Source organism: Rhinolophus ferrumequinum, chromosome 22 (assembly GCF_004115265.2).
Source record: "Rhinolophus ferrumequinum isolate MPI-CBG mRhiFer1 chromosome 22, mRhiFer1_v1.p, whole genome shotgun sequence".
Lineage (NCBI taxonomy): Eukaryota > Metazoa > Chordata > Mammalia > Chiroptera > Rhinolophidae > Rhinolophus > Rhinolophus ferrumequinum.
This window is the reverse complement of record NC_046305.1, coordinates 48,404,065-48,422,736: the sequence shown is the minus strand read 5'-3', so window position 1 is coordinate 48,422,736 and position 18,672 is coordinate 48,404,065. Positions and strand designations below refer to the sequence as shown.

At 42.5% G+C, this 18,672-nt stretch overlaps 1 protein-coding gene across 2 annotated transcripts in view; it reads left to right on the top strand.

The window, feature by feature from the left end:
- The window catches only part of TBX15 (T-box transcription factor 15), a 101,377-nt gene that overhangs the window by 46,770 nt on the left and 35,935 nt on the right, over positions 1–18,672 (top strand). For both annotated transcript variants that reach the window (XM_033094101.1, XM_033094100.1), the window contains exons 2-5: positions 8,189–8,402; positions 12,499–12,600; positions 14,312–14,483; positions 15,562–15,729. In XM_033094101.1, coding sequence (XP_032949992.1) covers positions 8,189–8,402; positions 12,499–12,600; positions 14,312–14,483; positions 15,562–15,729 — 656 coding nt within the window. The remainder of the gene's footprint in view (positions 1–8,188; positions 8,403–12,498; positions 12,601–14,311; positions 14,484–15,561; positions 15,730–18,672) is intronic.

Genomic DNA, 18,672 nt, shown 5'->3' with positions numbered 1-18,672 from the left:
GCCACTGTGGCAGATGTTGGTGGTGCTGGGGGTGGTGGCGGTGGGAGGTTGGGGTAGTTGCAAAGGACAGACAAGCACTGGCTTGGCGATGTGCTCATGTGTCCCTTCCCCCAGTGGAAATGCCAAAAGCCTCGGGAGGGTCCGGTGTTGACAGCTGCTGGCCTAAACTTGACTGGTCTGTCTTGAAGACCACCCAGTCAATTAAGATCAACTTTTGGAGGACTTCTGGTGCAAGAGATATTTAGATCGGATACTACCACATGGCTTGTGACCAAATTTTGACTATTCCATTTATGCAGTTTCTGTGCTTTCATCAGGAATATTTTCTGAACCAAAATTTGGTCTCAAAATGTTTTTACGGGGAGAATGAAAACAAAATATTTGAAATTAGGACTATTCTAGAAAATCTAGGACTTGTATGTGCCCTTGTTTTTTCTTGGTCTTTCTGACTGACTTGATCATTGGCAAATAACCTTACATGTTAATTTGATACTTTACTGTTTGTAAAGTGCTTTCACATATGTTATTATCGGATGAATTTTCCTCAAGTATAGAGATCCATTTAAAATGATCAAAAACTTTGGGCCCTGAACTCTGACCTGAGTTAAGCCTAACTAAATAAACCAAATTCGGCACAAGTAGGAACTACTTCAGCTGCCTTTTCTTGTCTTTCAATGCTGTCATTACGCATTTCTGAAAGTCCAAACATCTTCCAAGTACCTTCTAATTTTATTTTGCTTATGGTTTAGGCTAAAGCAAAAGAGTGATTTGACATTGACCGTGATCTTCAGTGCTCTATCACGTTTGGATGTTTTCACCCTGGGGGAGGGAAGGGACTGGGGATAGGAAATGCCATACAACAAAAAAAGGGCCTTATACACTTGTATGTACTTATTAAATAATGTTAAGTCAGTGAAGAGACCTAAAACATTCCTGAACAAAACTGCCCGGCTACTGAGAAAGAAACAATCCCATATGACCTTGGTTTGAATGTTCTCCTCTTCCCAAACAACTGACAAGAGTTTTAGTTTCCATAGAGCTCTCTTGTGACCAAGCAGCCTCAACACTAGTTTTGCGTGGCTGGGTTCAGAGTGGGAAGAACACAGCACTGCAGGTCTGGTTCAGAGGATGGACATCAGTGGGCAGTGGGGCAAGAGCGTCTCTTCTAGTGCCAGACCAACTCACACCCCACGCGGACATCTCCTGCTTCTAAAACGTGAGAAAAGCCTCTTCCTTTTGCCGAGCCTCAGTTTCCTCCTTTACAAAATGGCAGCAAGGTTGCCTTCTTTGCAGGGATTACTACGAAAATCACATGAGGTCACGGAGATAAACCATCGAGTGTCGTGTTACTGTTACTTCTCTTCCCTGTTTTTGCTTTCACCTTCAAAGCATGCTGGAGCACTAGAGGCTGAACCTTTGACGACACTGAGCCTTCGTCTGCTCAACGAGAAACAGATATAAAAATGACTTCTTTGCAAAGCCTCTTTGAAAGGCTTAGAGCTCAGGGATGACTCTGGGTCCTCACCTCTGGTTCTGTGTACCACTGAGAGAGGTGGTGGTTGTCAGGTGGAGAGATACATGCTCTTACTCTTCTTAATTGGCTTATTGGCATGGGATGTGGGTTTCAGGTTACCTCCCCGTTTTTCCCAAGTAGAACTCGGAGGGCGTGGAGAGCTCAGTCACTTCATTCCATTACTGATCATCTAACAGGCTCTTTTGAGTGTTTGCTATCATCATAATTTCAGTTTGATCCAACCTGGGTTATAGTTCATTCGCTTGAAGGTCTGGACCGGGTATCAAATTTGGGCTCAGTCCGTACTCAGGTCCGTGCCAAATGCCTCCCTTCTGCCATGTTTAGAATTACCCTATGAAAACGTTCATCACTGCATTTATCTCTTAGCTACTTGATAAAATCTGACATCCCAGAACCAATTTCCACTGCAGAGGTCATCGGGAAAGAGGAATTTACTTGAGCCTGGTACAGAGAGTGCTGCCTGGGCTATTAGCTTCTGATGTCTGCCCCCGGTGTGAAGGCCAGCCCTGGGACGGCTGGCTGTGGGAGCGTTCCTTTTAGAGATTTTGGGACTTAGAAAGTTGACGGAAGCGTGGCTGCCCTACGGATATCAGATGGAAAGTACCACTTGGTATAGTCATGTCCCAGTTATTGGCAGAATAAAAAGACCCAAACGAAAAAAAACACGATTGTTTGATTATCATCTGGGTTGAGTCTTTCTCTTTTGTGTCCAACTATTTTCTTCCTTGGGGTAAAATATGAGGCCCAGTCCTCTGGAAGTGGCACTGTGCATCTAATCTCAGATAATTCTACATTTCTTATCTGACTCTACAATAATTGTCTACCACCCATGTTCAACACTGAAACCAGGCTATTACTACACATCTTCATCCAGGAGAGGTGGCAAAGCATTCAAGTTTGGAAAGGAAGACAAAAGTATCATTGCCTTCATTTAAAAGAAAACATTGGTATAAAGAAAATAAAGTCTAAACTCCATATTATGACACCCAAATTCCTCCCAGAATATAAACTCCATGTGGTCAGGAATTTTTGTTTTTTCCCTGATGATGTCTCAAGAATCTAGAAGAGTGACTGGCACATAGTAAGTGCTAAATAAATAGTCATTTCGTTGGGTTGAACCTGACTTTCCACCTTTATCTCTAATCTCACCTCCCCTCTTCCCTGATGTATTTTAAGCTTTGGCCATATCAGTGTGCTTGTAATTCCCCCCACGTGACAAATCTTTACTCATGCCGTTCCCACTGTCTTCAATTCTGTCCTCATAATTTCTTTGCTTGCTCATATGCGACTTATAATTCAAGTCCATTCTCAAATGTCCCTTTGTGAACTCTTCTTGTGCTCTCATCACTGATGTGCTTGATCTTCAAAGCTCCTTCACACTTTGCTCCTACATCTATCTGTCGGAGCTCCTATCACGGTCAGTTTTCTTTATAGTTTGTGTGTCCTTCCCACCGGCTTGTGAGCGCCTTCAGAGCAAGCACCTGTGTCATCTGTTTTGGTCCATTAATAAATAACCTGATCTATACAAGGCAGAAATGTTTGGTGAACTAAAAATGGAATTAAATAGAGTCTTATATATATGCCTGCAATGCTTAGGAGGTTGAACTGATGTAATCTGGATGTAGGTGTCGATAATATATCACATGGAGGTAATAACAACTCTTAGATTGTTCTGTGAAATGATATTACGTACGAAACGTCTTAGCAGAGAGCCAGACACACAGGAAGTGCTCAGTAGGTCTGGAACCATAACTCTTTGGTTGGGGTACCTCTTGTGAGTTCACTGTCCAACGTCACTGACGTCGTAATCAATAAAATCATTAGATTCAATTTTATCATAAAGATACAAATATAATATTTTCATCAGGAAGATATCTTGCCCCCGCCCCTGATAGGAAAGATAAGGAAATAGTCCAGATAAGGAAACTGAGGCTCTGTAAAATGAAGTGGCTTTCCAAGACCCCATGTCTGGTGAGGAGCAGAGAGCCAGGAGTAACTGCTTTGTTCCCTGTCGTAATGAAAGATTCCTCAACATTATTAATTAATAATTAATAAATAATTAATACTTAATCCATTATTAATAATTAATTAATAATTAATAAATACTTAATACTTAATTCCTTATTAATAATAATTAATTAATAATGCCTAATTAATTAATAATGGAGAGGAAAAACACCTGGCAGACTGTGAAATATGCTTTAATAATGTCTAACTTTGATATCAAATCAAAGTACATATAATTCAGGCATTTTCTATTCATGTCAACCAAATCAACTTCTTGTGGTTGCTTTGCTCTTATTAGACTTGGTGGTCTTTAAGCAGTACTACTAATCCATCCATTAAATATCTGACTTAAAAGGGACTTTATAGCACTCCTAATGAAATGTACATGTGTGGGGCTATACAGATTAAGGAAAAGGGAGACCAGAATAGTTATGTGACTTGGCCAAGAGCAAACATGTTACGCCACTTCAGTTGTAAGGATGGTCAATAGAGTTGAGAGGTGTTACAGAACTGCTGGCTGCTTTGGCCAGAGTTGACCCTCATATGACCTTGGGAAGACCTGAGCATTGGAGCTCCAGGCAGAAGACCTACCTGCTAAGCCATGTTGTTTTCAATTTTACTTAGTCTCAATTTTCTCATCCACAAAATGGCCATAAAAATATATGCCATGGCTACCTCATCAAATGGAAGACTATGTTAGGTAATGCGTAAAATAAAAATTAAGAAACTATTTCAAAATGCGACTATTTGTATGCATTGAGGATTGAACTCCCTCTAAGGTAAACTCAACTTTCTGTGGGAACGTAGTGTTCGAGTAGCCATTTTCTCAATACAAGATAGATCAGAGATGGAAAATGAGTAATGCTATGAAGTGATGGATAGAATCTCTCTTTTAGGGACTTTTTTGAGATGGGAATAGATATGTTGTTTTGACCCTATGGGTCACACGATGTTCTCCAGTGACCTGGCTCAGTACAGGTTCCCTCGGTTTTCTCCTTTAACTTCCTTTGTTACATGTAATGTTACCATTTATGTTCCTGATTTACTGAAACTTCCCTTGTTAAAATAATATTCAGAAGAGGCATCTGATAACCAAGAAGTCTTTCTAGGTCATTCAAATGAGTTCCTAATGGTTATTGTTTGAAGGCAGGAAGTCACAAATTGCCAAGAATAAAAGAACTTGAGAACACAGAGGTTTTTTCTTATCTTCAAGGGACTGATTATATTTCAGAACGGAGGACCTGATTTGATTGAAATAACCTGCTATGCATTTCTTACATTTATGACTTAGGTAACTTGATTATGCATTCTGATTAATAGCTGAAATAATTGATCTGATTAGCCTAAATATTTTATATAACTATGATTTAGAAATGTATTTTACAAAGGCTTAAACTTTATTTTTACCTAGGCGGTTGATCTTGATTCTGAGATTACTATTTTTAAGGCTATTGTAGGGTAGCTTATGTCACAGGTATTCCTAAGCACCCTAGGAGTTTTTCTAAAAACTATATAAAATATGATATTCATTTTATTTACAAATTGTGACATCTGAGAAACTGAGAATGGAAAATTATATGGTGTATTCATATTATTGTAAATATGGGCTGATGCCTATATTCCGTATATAAAAGTCACTTGGGCTCTATTTTGGGAGGGAGTGAGAATCGAGGAACACAGAATATTTCCAGGGAAACAAATAACTGTTTCTGAAAATCCTCTCCATGGGCAAATACTATCTACGCTGCCACAGACTTGTCCATTTCTTTTCTAGTAACCGTGGGTTCCCCAGGTCTGTTCCAACCCTCTTGGATCCCTCTCTTTTCTGGATTCCGATGAGACATACGAGACAATATATAATCGTGTGGAAAACGGTGTGGTAGTATTCGTCTTTGTTTCTGATCACTTGTGAAAGTGCCCAGTTTCCACTTGTACTGTAAATTTCTTTAAGAGGAGCTCCATTGTGTACTTTGGTATTTCCCAGAATCTAGCACAGTACTGGGCACACAGTAAGTGCTCAGTAAACACATAATTAATCAACACTAACTGGGAAACTGCTCAAGGTCTGGGATTCTGTTTCAAATTATCTATGTGGTACCTCATATACGGCCACGTGCTGATAGGTGCTTATTGATTGATTTGATTGAAACTATGAACAGAATACCCATTCCATTCTTTAACTCCTGTAATAAGGTGAATTTGGGCCCCCAGTCTTTTTCCTCATTTAACTCGTCTTGCTCAGTTTTAAGTTTGATGCTTCTAACTGAGGTTGCCTGGATTATCACCGAAAGTTGCCTTCTGCTTACATTGCTCAAGTCTTTAGAGGTGGAAGAGATCATAAAAGTTTTCGGTTCAATCCTTTTAATTGCATGATGGGGAAATAGGTCCATTGTGGTTGAGTGAGTTGTCGAAGGTTATTCATTAATCCATTTAATATTACGTTGTGAGCACCCGTGTTATTCCAGATGACAAAGTGAGTCAGTCATAGTGTTCCAGTCCATTCGGCTACCATTAAATATTTGTCACTTACTGCACTGATATCTTTCCCTTCCCTCTGCGTTCCTAAACACGCATTGGAGAAATCCTATGTCCAAAATTTCTGCGGGGCCTTACTTAGGATGTCTATTTCCAACTTTTTCCTAATGACAGCACTCTTCGGCTGGGAGATTTCCTAACACTTTGCTCCCAAAGGTAGGACGAGACTGTTTTCTAGAACTCTTGCTGAGAAGTTTTTGAAAAATTCACAATACTCTTGGTAAGTGAGGAGCTCTTGGCATGTCCCAGAAACAAACTGGGACTTGGGAACCTGTGTCTCCGAGGACGGGAATTACTGTGTTTGGCGCAGTACGTGATGCTGTAATGGCCCTGCTACTGAAAGGCACATAGAATCAGGCTGGGAAGGAGCTGTGTCCCTCTACGGCCACTCTCATCCTGGATAAGTAGCTCCCCTTTCCCGTGTTGCAAGGAGACCAAAATTAGTGGCCGTTTGGCCCAAGGTATAAAATTACATGTTTAGACGTGCAAAACCTAGTTATAACACTTTGTTGTTGTTGTTCCTTTGGTAAAGATGTGACTGGACTAGTGATTGTGGATAAAAATCGTGGGCAGAGAGTTACCTGTTATTTAGGCGCTTGGGTCCGTTCCGCAGTCCCCTGAATGTCTTCAGAAGTGAAGGGTGAGGAATTGGGGAGGATGAAGAGAAATGCCACTTTGTTCCCTGTGGGCTTTGGCAGAGCTGTGGGAAATTCTTGCCAGACATGCTGCCTGGGTTTGAGAGAGGCACACATCAGGGCTAGAAGGAAAGAAAATGAAAGGTATCGTGGGATGGGCTGTTCACAGGCCTAGAAACCTGCTGCAGGTAAATAAGCATGGCGGCAAGACGGTGTGGTGTTCTGCCCCATCCTTCTTCCTTCCTCCTAGTATCAGAGACAGAAACCCAAGAGGCCAGGACCTTTGACAGCACTGAAAACTCAGGTGTCAGAATTAGATGCCGCTGTTTCCACCCTTTATTTATGTATGTATCTAGCTGCAGGGGAAGCAATCAGACGTTAAGGGTAAGAGAAATAGATGGTTAGGCTTGGCTTTCAGTACTACCTGCCCTAAGGAAATTGTCCTACCTAATCTGAGTGTTTAGAAATCTTAGGCGATACAATCCTTGGCACCAGGCCCCTAAAAGCAAGGAATTTAAAAAAAATGACTGAAAATTCTCTGGTCTGCCTCCAGACTTGTCCATTAGTCTACGTGCCCCACCCCCCTTCATGAGTACAGAACGCACAGGAGGAGAGGACCATCTGGCCCAGCGTGGCAGGTTTTTATTTGGTTGCTCTGAATCCTACCTTCCTGTTTGGATCACCCCTCCCCTCTGCCCATACTTCAGAAACCAATCAAGGTGTCTCCTGAACTCATTTATTCCCTTTGTTTCAACCGCCTTCTTGGGTAACTTTTTCCATATGCTTACATCCTTGCCTCACAACGGATTTTTTTTTTTTTCTTCCACCATGGCCAGATTGAACTCTTAGGAGAAGCCGTTTACTCAGATATACGATAAAGTGATTCTAAAGATTCCACCTCCCCACCACCAAATTTTCATTAACTTTTGATGACCAGGATATATCCGTGGAGGGAAAACCGCTGTGTTTAAAAATGATTGATGGGCAGTGATGCGGAATGGGGTGGAATTCCAGAATATGTTGTTAGGACTGAATCTCCCCCGTCCACCCCTCCAAGTGAAACAGTCTAATCTAGATTTGGAGCTAGAGTCTGTAATAATAATAATAATTATTATTATTTTTAAAATGTGGCCCCCGTGTGGCTTCACTCCCTTCAACATGGTGACATGAGGACTCTTTATAGCGCCTGCTGCGGACCAATTTTCTTCAGTTGTTGCTAAAACTTACTAAAACCCCAGATGGCACGTTGGAAACACGAAACCTGAAAGAAGGTTGTAAATCACAAAAACAAACCATAAAAAAAATAATAAAATACCCTGAGTGCTGTGCTCTGGAGCTTCCCAGCTTTCAGTTGCCTTTTGTTCACCTCTCTCCCCCTCCACCATGCCCCCCAGCCCACCTCCCCTCTTTTAGGGTCAGGAGCCTTGCAGGGGAGCGCAGCAGTTTCTCACTCGAGGCTTGATGGTTTCTTTGGCAGATTCCGAGCAGAGCACTGGTTCGGACTCGGAGGTGCTCACCGAGCGGACTTCCTGCTCCTTTGACACTCACGCTGACCTGGGCGCTGGTGCTGCGGTCCCCGGGCCCGCTGCCATGTCTTCCATGGAGGAGATTCAGGTGGAGCTGCAATGTGCCGACCTCTGGAAGAGGTTCCATGACATTGGAACTGAGATGATCATCACCAAGGCGGGCAGGTAAGGACACGTTCCTTTGAATGGCCAACTTCAAAGAACGGAGGACGAAGTAGGAGCGGTTGGTTGCATTTCTTCTTTTCACTGACTCGTGGTAGGCCGCGTTGCTGAAGTCAAAGCCACGTGCACTCACTTTTCTGCATCTGGACATCTGGGCAAAGTGATCTTGTCGTGCTTACTGTGATTTTGCCATTTTCCCCCAAGGGTCACTCAAATCTCCCTCACCTCTGGCCTCGCAAACATTTTTCACCTACAAATGTATTTCAGTTAATACTGGAGACCCAGGGTACATGACAGCCAAAGTAATTCCCAGAGCAGGTGTGACTTCACCCTTCCATGTTTTTAAGAGAAAACATTTGCTCCCCAAACAACAGCTTGCATCTTCTATGGCATTTAAAACAGCCAGATGTTTTTGTAAGAATTTTGTTTTTGGTAAGAACTGGGTGTGGTGCCTATCTCCTGAGACCTGCTTGTTGATCCATTGTGTGTTGTTGTGGGCTTGAAATTATTACAAAACACAAGCGGCAACCTGGTGGAAACTCTTGCAAAACTATTTACATGATGAAGGTATCAAAAACAGTTTCTCTTGAAATAAACACTTTTACTTAAGCTACTCTTTTACTGGGACCTCTCAATTTTCCATAGTTAAGTACCAGTTTTGTGCCGGATACTCCATATATACTATATTATTTAAACTTCACAGGAAGCCTATAGAGTAGGATATGATAATCCCATATACGGATGAGGATGCAAAGACCAAAAGAGGTTAATTAACTTGACTGAGGCCACACAGGCAGTAAAGGAAGATCCAGAATCCTGCACAGATCTGTATGGCTCTAAAGCAAAAGTCTCACCTGTGTACAACTCTGCACTGTTAGGAAATGGTGGTAGCTTCCCCGTCTTGGATTAAAAATGAAAATGATTTAAATAAAAATAAACTGGGCCTAAGATTTTTCAGTACAGAGGGATAGTTCACTGAAAGTAAAACAATTACACTGCCTTCCTATTTTCAAAGCCAAGCTACATAGTCTCATGTCATGGAGACCAAAAAGAACCACCTCGTTGATCATAAGCTGTCTTCATGAGCAGGGACATTTAAAGTAAAAGAATATTTTCAGTGGGTCCAGTTCACTTGAATGCATATGGAGAAACTTCCCAATACAATACGATATCACAAAAACATGAGGTTACAATGAACGTGAAAACTTGTGCATTTTCTTTCTCTTCTAGAACCCTCTTCTTTCTCACTTTTAGTACTCAATAAAACCATTAAAAGGCAGCAAGAGCAACTTTGAAGGAGCACTGCCTTCCCATGCCATCTCCCTTTTGTTGCTTGGGTTTCAGTCTTGTCCTGTTCTACATTTTGAGATGTGACAGCGTGGAAGGAAATAGAGTCATTCAAGGAAAGAGTTTTTGGCAAGGGGCTTGGTTGGAGAGAGGGAACATATTACTTTTTTTGCCTATAAGATTTTCCAGTTTTTATTTCGCGTTTTCACTGCCTACTATTGGGTCGGTGTCGTCCAGTCATTTTTGTTCTTGATATCACACCTTTGATTCCTGCCCTTCAGTTACATTGGGTCACCTGAGCATCTCATTGTCAACTCTCTTGTGACCTCATTTCGTGATTTCTTCTGCAGTGTTTTCTTTTCTATATCTCTACCTTCACAAATTTACTTTCATACCTGAATATATCCAGATAGCCCCAGCACAGACATACATTTTGTTCTTGAGTCATAACCTTTTATTCAGTGACAATAGTTATGTCTGACTGTTCTTTTTCCTGAGCAGATCTTAGTCACCATCTACTTCTTCTCACTCCCCAAACTGTAGTCCCGTTCATTCAGGACGTCTACAGAGCCCTCAATCTCTGAATGTCCTGACATAATCTGTATAATCAGCACCATGGACAGAGGTGCTTGTAGGGATTAATGGGTTTGGAACACAAAACAATTGGCCTGAATTTAGCTATAAAATTAAAACCAAACACACCTCATTTTGTGAATATGAAAGATTAATTTTTCTCTAGGGTCTTCTGACTTCACTTGATATTCTGTGCTAAAAACTTTTGGTAAGTTTTTAAGAAGAGAATTTCACTAAAGTCAATAGAATTTTAAAGCAAGAGGGCCCCTTAGAGATGATCTAGTCTGTTTCCTTTGTTTAATAGGGGTTAAATGACTTATCTAAAGGCACACACAGCTCATTCATTTTAGAACTTGGGTATTGGGGAAAGACAGGTAGCATGTCCACTCAAGGTCATATAAGTGTTCCAGACAAAAGAGGTATTGAATTTTAAAACACCTAACCCCTTTTATTGAAGTCATCAAGTAAAGAAATTCATCTCTTTCCGTGTAAAACAGCCTCTATAAATGGCTGAGAGGAATCCCATTTTCTTATGTCAGATAGCAAGTGAGAGGATTTTCTCTCCATTCCTGGTAAGATGCTTTCCAACCATTTATTATATAGACAGGGCAATCATAAGTCATTGTTAGTTAGTAAGAGGGGCAATCACGGATCTGTATTTAAATGTACAGACCAAGGGTCCCGATTTTTTGGAGATCGTTAGCGTGGATCAAAGTGCCTTACCTATCACGTATGTGAGATTTAGTCATGAACAGCCCACCATCGATTTTCATGAGCCCATCGTAAGACTGAAATACGAGGCTTCCTAATTAAACTTGGGAGGGTAGAAGGATAAAATCTAACCTGATGTGCCAATAAAAGCTTCTGAAAAGTTATAAGCTGGGAAAGAAGGAACCGTTCTATATTATTCTTAGCAAATGCTTCAGAATTAGCCATCATGCCTATTAGAAGGTCCCTCTTGTGCTTCACCCCAATTATGATTGTGATGTCACTGACCGACTACCAGAGGACATTTGCTTTTTGAGTTGCTTCTGGTGAGCAGTGGAATGTGTCACTAGCACAGAAAGCCCCTCATGCAAACCGCCAGCGCACATTTGCAAGATGGCTGTCTGGGGTCAGGGCCTGGTCTGTGGCTGTGAAATGGAGCAAAGCCAATTAGGCCATGTGTGGATCCAGCCTGTGACCTTGACCTCATTAGCGCCGTGCTCTGCCCAGCTCCACTAAATGGCCCCAGATGGTGAAGCTGAATGTAGCGTTTTGGGTACAAGGGCCTTAGAGTATGTTCAGGGCAATCCAAAAGTTTGAACTGAGCACTTGTAATGTCTGGCCCCTAAATGAAGGACATGCAAAAAGAGCTTGGTGTTTTTCTTCTTTCTTATGGTTAAAGGAGAATGGTGAGTTTTATTCTGGACGCCTTGTAACACAATACGGCTTTTGGGTTGTTCCCTCTTCAATTATGAGAGTAGTTGTAAAGTGCCATATCCTGACCTCGCTTGCTTTGGCAAGTTTAACAAGCCATTGTGGTAGAAACAAGGTACTGCCCAGAGGCCACTAGAATTCATTTGGTATTTGCTCCCTATTCCACAGGGTCCGTCCTCTGACACACATGTTGACAGCCTGAGAACTTGCAGAAAATTTTCTACAGTCTTATACATTAAAAAAACACACACACCATTTGTGGCCCTTTGTTTGGGAACTAGTGGCACCTTCCTTTTTTTTCCTTTCCTTTTCTTGAAAGATTATTTTTTAGAGTGGTCATTTTCAAATAAACTCCATCAATCATAAATATTTTACAATCATTAACAATCAACTGGGGGAATAAGAATATAAATTAATCAACTATGTTAAGTACAAGTGTATATGAAAAAAGTTATAGTCCAATAGGAAACGTGTAGATACACACACATATCTGTGTATCTATCTGTCTATCTATTAACAATCCATCCATCTATCTAATCACATTAAAAGTTAACTAATAGTATAAAGCAGGGTATGGTATGAGCCCTTTGGGTGTATAAATCATCAAATAGGTCAATTTAAGAAGAGGCGCTATTTCTACAATAGTAAGTCCTCAGCATATATTATAGTGGCAATTTCCAAAGTGAAGAAAATCAGCCAACTTTGAGAACTGGCACACCCTGGCTTTGGTGTGCTTCGAGTTCCTAATGAGAAGAGACGCTCTGAGCTTTTCCTTCTTCCCCTGTGATTGCTGAGCTTCCTACTTTATTCCCCTTCTTAGGAGGATGTTTCCTGCCATGAGAGTGAAAATCACCGGTCTGGATCCACACCAGCAGTACTACATAGCAATGGACATTGTACCTGTGGACAATAAAAGATACAGGTAATGAATGATGTTGAGAGGTAGAAGTGTGGGTGTCGCTCCCAATCCAGAACTGTTCTTTAAACTCATTAGATGATGCACTTTCACAGTGCTCTGTATAAGGCCCTGTACAGAAAACAAGGATGGAGGATATGCCATTCGCCTGCAGCAGAGCACCAGGTGGGAGGAAGTCACTAGAAGTAGAAAATCAGGACTCAACAATGGTTTGGTCTGGAATCCCCCTTGTATCTCTGGAGAGAGTGGGACTGTATAGTGTCTGCGGGGGGAGCAAAAACCAAATGGATAATGAGTCTAAAATTAATTCAGTTAACCTTGAAAGTGATTAACATATTGAACGATTTGGTTTCTGAAAGACTAAGTGAGTTGAGATGATTTATTTCTGAAAGGGGAAGGAGAAATGGACCAGTGTCGTACATTCGATCATAGATTTGATGGATTACCCTGTGGGTGATGGAGGGGAAGAACAGGAGGATTGGTTGAGACCTCAAGAAGAACATCTAGTTAGCGAGAATTCCTGGTCATTAATATGAGCTGTGAGTGCGTTTGTTAAATTAATTTTCCTTCAAAGTCACGAAAAGCCAACACGGTCTCTCTGTCTCTTGGTGGCTTACATGTAGTTCTTGTCTGAAACAAGTTGTGGCTTAATTGATCTCTGGAGATCCCAATCCAATCAGTGAATCATGGCTCATTTTGAAATATCTGAGAACTTGGCCCCAAACCCATGAATTCGGAGGCGAGAGATGAATGGGGAGGACCTGGGCTAGCGTGATGGGTGAGCAGATGGCCGGGAGGGAAGTGGTCTGGATTGCAGGACTTCAGAGCGGACTTCTAACATGCTTCAACTCTGTGTTAGAGCATCTTGGGAGTTGTGATGTGGACTGACTGCCTGTGTTTGCCAGGGTCCAGGTCCCACGTGGCCTTTAGAACTGAGACGCGGGGAATGTTAGGTCCATGGAGAACACTCTTCAGAACCACAGGGAAATGGGCAGAGTCTGAAAAACTGACCTCCCTTGGGACCAACAACGTCTCATTGCCAGAGGTTTTTGTGGGGAAATAACTGGCAGATGATGACAACACTAGCCGGGGACACAGGGTGGCGTTTCTGGCCACGGCTGCACTAAGGCAAAGGCCCTCCTCCATTTTTCATAGCAATCCCTCAGAATGCAGATGCTTGGCAAGGAAACGGTTAACCGGTGAGAGGCTTGGAGGGTCTCTGCACATGGCTGTGTTTTATAGGACAATATGGAAGATGTTTTCAATAAGGAACCAAATCCCGAACAAGTGGCCGACGGATTATATGGTTTGCATTTGGAAGGTGAAAGGTTGCAGTAAAATACCTTTGCCATAGCTAGCCACGTGGGTTCAGGACGCCTGTGTGCACACAGGGGTGCAGGCAAGGCGAGGGAGGAGGAAGAAAAGGGGCTGTGGGAATGTTTTCCTTGTGAGAGCTGCAGCTTTGATCACTAAGCACAACACTTCTCTGCTATCCCCTCCCCCTACCATCTCTCGCTCCATTTCCATCTCTATCTCATTTCTCCTGGTGATCTATACCCTTCTCTTTTCATCCTTTGTATTCTCTGTTGAATCTCTACTGCTGCTCCATTCTTGTCACCGCTTTGCCTCCCGTCTCTCCTGTGTCTGATTGTTTCCTGGGTCTCTATTCCCTCTCTGCATCTGTGTCTGAATTCTCTTCTCTCCCTCTCTATCTCAGATATGTGTATCATAGCTCCAAGTGGATGGTGGCCGGCAACGCCGACTCCCCCGTACCCCCAAGAGTTTATATACACCCCGATTCTCTAGCTTCTGGAGACACTTGGATGAGACAGGTGGTCAGTTTCGACAAACTCAAGCTGACTAACAATGAACTGGACGATCAAGGACACGTGAGTAGAAAGGACCCCCCCTCTCCCTCTACCTCCCTCTTCCCCTCTTTGCTCTAGAGCGGACTAGCCCTAGGCTTTTCCAAACAGGTAAAATAAGAATGTCCATGCCACTTTAAGCCATCTGAAGAAAGTAAGCGTAAAAGTTGTTTTTTCTTCTTCCTGTGAAATTTCATGTATTACAAAGCTAACATTTGGCAAGTGTCTGCTGTGTGTCAGGCTGTGCTTATCAGACAGAGTTCTTGTGCTCTGGGACTCCTAGTCTAGTTAGGGGAGAACTCAGAGACAGAAATACAGGATGAATTAAAAAATGGTGGAAGCAATCACAACATTCGGTAGAATACCTCACAGGGCCACAGACGCAGGGAAACAACTAAGGTGACAGTTCTGACTGATTTGTCAAGAAATTTATGAATTTATAAGAGAAGAACAGGCCCTAAGTCTTTCCAAGTATAATTGGAGCACCCGAGGCTATGAATTTGTCTTCGGCAGCAAAACATACACTGATTTTTTCACTGAATGCCAGGATCCATACTGGGTGCTATGGGAAGACGTTATGGGAAGGAGCGAAAACCAGGGCTCCTATCTTGAAGAAAATGACAAGTTTTTGAGGAAGGGAGAACACACATATACCATGTACTCTCACATGACATAAGGGAATGTCCATACATTCAATAACAAAGGACAAATAATAGCTGGTAGAATTTAAAGACGGCATGAGCCCATGTGGAAAATGGGATGCAGGAGGGAACCACTGACACACGACGGAGATTCTAAGACCTTTCCGTGGAGGGACGCCCCCTGGTATAGAGCCGTCGTTCAGTATTTACACCGGTAAAGCAAACGTAGTACAGCCACCGCCCACGGCTAGGGTACTGTGCTATGTGGTTCCATGCAATGCTCTCCCATCCCTCAGTCCTTCCTGCCGTGGCTAAGTACACTGATTTCCGGGGTCCTGTCCATCCCGGTGTCCTGTAAGGCTTCTAGCCTGTGACTCTTATTTGCATGAGAGCTTGAGAAGAGGCAGGGACCTTTTAGAGCCAACCAACCCGTGGCACAGCGTCTCCCTTTCTCATTTCAGATCATTCTGCACTCTATGCACAAATACCAGCCTCGCGTTCACGTGATTCGCAAGGATTTCAGCAGTGACCTTTCGCCCACCAAATCTGTGCCCGTTGGGGATGGAGTGAAAACATTCAACTTTCCCGAGACCGTGTTCACCACTGTCACGGCTTATCAGAACCAGCAGGTAAGAGGCTGCCCTGGAGAGTCTCCTGCTCTATCTGCTTTGGAAGGAGCTTATTCAGGCTTTTGGGTAAGCAACGCTTAGTCTTCTGCCTGGCACTGACGGGTTGGAATGAGAGACAGCAAGCTGGTGGTGCCCACAGGGCACTGGTGATGACGAGGCAGTAATGCCTAGTGGCAGCTGGCGTGGGCTAGATTTAGATCAGAGACAAGACTTCTGCCCAAGCGGACCAAACCTCCCAAGTCATTTTCCTGTCTCTCTGTATGTGTACCCACGTTCATCATCTCTACTACATCCTGGCAAATGTCCCTCATCATTTGCAATTCCTTTGCACGTACTGAGGTTCGATTCCTTCCTTCCCTCTTACCTGCAATTTTCCACGGATGCATCTACCTGGCTGCATTTAAGTCACCAGGCCTCTCAAACTCTATTTAAGACTCACTTACAGCTTCATTTACACTTCCAGACTAAATTTCCCTCCGTGGGGTCACCAGCCACACCCGAAGATCTGTATGTTGTTATGTCAGTAATATGTTCATTCATTCCAGAAATGTTTATTGAGAATGTACAATATCCCACACTTACTAGAGAAACTGAGCAGATAAAGACTTACTTCTCCCTAGGCAAAGGGGAGTTTTAGTTGCGTGAAAGGCACTAACGATAAGACAGTGGAATAATTTAACAACAGACGGAGACAGGGAGCTTTTCTGGTTTAAGGAATGAGGTAAGTTTTCCCGGAAGAGCTCATGCTTCTTCTGAGGTGAAGACACACATATGAATTAGCCAGACGAATAGAGGAGGCGTGTGGGTGGAGGAGGGAGGGAGAGAGAGACCAGACCTGGAATTATTCTGGGTATTCTACACAAACTTCTTTTTCGAGGACGGTGACTAAGTGGATTTACAAATGATCTCACTTCATGCAATTCCCTGAAAGCGGCGTGTGAATCTCACTTTTGTAATTTAGAGTGTGTTTCTAATTCACAAGATCCCGCAGGGTCATCCTTTTCTGAAACAAAGAGTTTTTGCTCATTTTGCCTGATAGACTGCATACTTGTATTTTGGGCCTGCTTGGAGCAAAATGAACTTATAATATTCAATACCTTTGGTATTACATACTATGCTTAGTGCTCTGATAAAGAAGGCGATAGAGGAAAAGCATTGATTTACTAAATATTTATCAAGTGCTTCTGGTGTGCCAGGCAGGTGAAGGGGAGTTGTATAACCTTTGGTTCACACAGAAAGTGTATTTCTTTCATAGTGCATCTGGATAAAACTCCTCAGATGTTCTTTACCTTCAGAGGAATTCGATATACAACAACCCCTTAGTCCGGTAAATATTAAGTACTAGATGGTTCTTGGGCTTTCTTGGTAGCGATAAAGCATTCCCAACTTCGGATTTTCCTTGTGGATGCCACATTTAATCTAAACTAGAGGAAGAGGTTTAGTTTGTTTTGGGCACCATTTAAAAACTATTAAATCCTCTCACACTCCTTAACAGTAAAATTGCAGAGGCCATAGAGGGTCTTTACAGAAAACTTCAATACTCAAGCTCTGATACAAGCTACATGGATTTTGAAGCAAGCAGAACACTGGGATTAAATGGGGTTCAGAAGAAGGGAGAACAAGCCGAAGTTTTTGAATAACTGATTGGAATTTGTCCCCAAGACTGCCCAACCACCATTTTAATCATTAGTTTCTCATGAAGGCAGAGATGTGGGAATAAGTACTACGATTTTAGAATTTAGTTTGTAGAACAAACCAGAACACTGATGAATTCACTCAGTTTTAGAAGCCAGTAGGGTCACTACGACAGCTCAAGCTGAAATTAGAAAGCTACAACTCACTGTGACAATGAAAGAAGGCCAAACGTGGGTACCTAAAATCCCTTTCTCTTCGCCAACCTTCTCTCCTAGGCATCTGAGTGCATTCTCCTTGTATAAATATTTTATCTATATCTGGACTGGGGTGGGAGCAGTGGTAGTGGTGGGAAACCACGATGAAGATCACGGCATTTGGCAACAGACATACTTGGTTTGATTTCTGACCTTTCTACTGAAGAACTGTGTGACCTGGAGCAACTGTCTTAACGCCCTTCAACTTGTGTTTCCTGGTCTGAAAATGTCCCAGCCTCACAGAGCTATGAGGACTAGAAGAGGAAACACGTATATAAAGTCACTGACACAAACCTGGCGTCCAATTAACAGTAGTCAGCTGACGTTGCTAAATGACTGGGTCTGTGAAGGCATGGAGGGCGGTGGGGAGTAGGGGCCATTTTAAAGAATAAATTGCTCATTAAGGAGAAAGTGGATTGTTGGGAATTGAAGGAGCTGCCTTGTCTCTTGAAGATATTAATCAATAGGTAACTACTTTGATCTCTCTGTTCTCATGTCATGTTGGCGAATTCATGATGTGCTGGCATTCAGAATAGATGAGTCATACTCAATTCTGCCCATTTTGAAGTCAAGATAACAGCTTTTGCCTGTTTAACAAGCTTCCCATCTCTGGATAAACCAATAAGCATGATTGTTTTAACATCCCCTTTGGCTGTGTAGCTGTGATTTAATATAATACAGCGACTTGTAATAAAGCAAACTAACCCCAGGTCTTTCCCCCGGGAATCTTGCCGTCTGCATCCCGTAAGTCAGAGCGGTGAGCTAACAATAATTTTCAGACTTGTCTTGAAGGTGCTGGGTAGCATAAACTGTTCTCTTTTCTGAGTGCTATTCACCTATTGCTGTCTTTTTAATTTCCCTTCCAGAATGGGAACAATTAGTATTTCATGGCAATATTGTTTACTTCCTATATTTCTGTTTAAGGGAATGGTTTGGAGGCCTGTGAGAGCCAAGAGGGAAAAAGGTCTGGTAGGTTCTCCATGTTTTTGGGAACTGTTTGGAGGAACACAATCAGGGAAGGACAACAGAGGGAATGGAACTGAAACGTTACCCA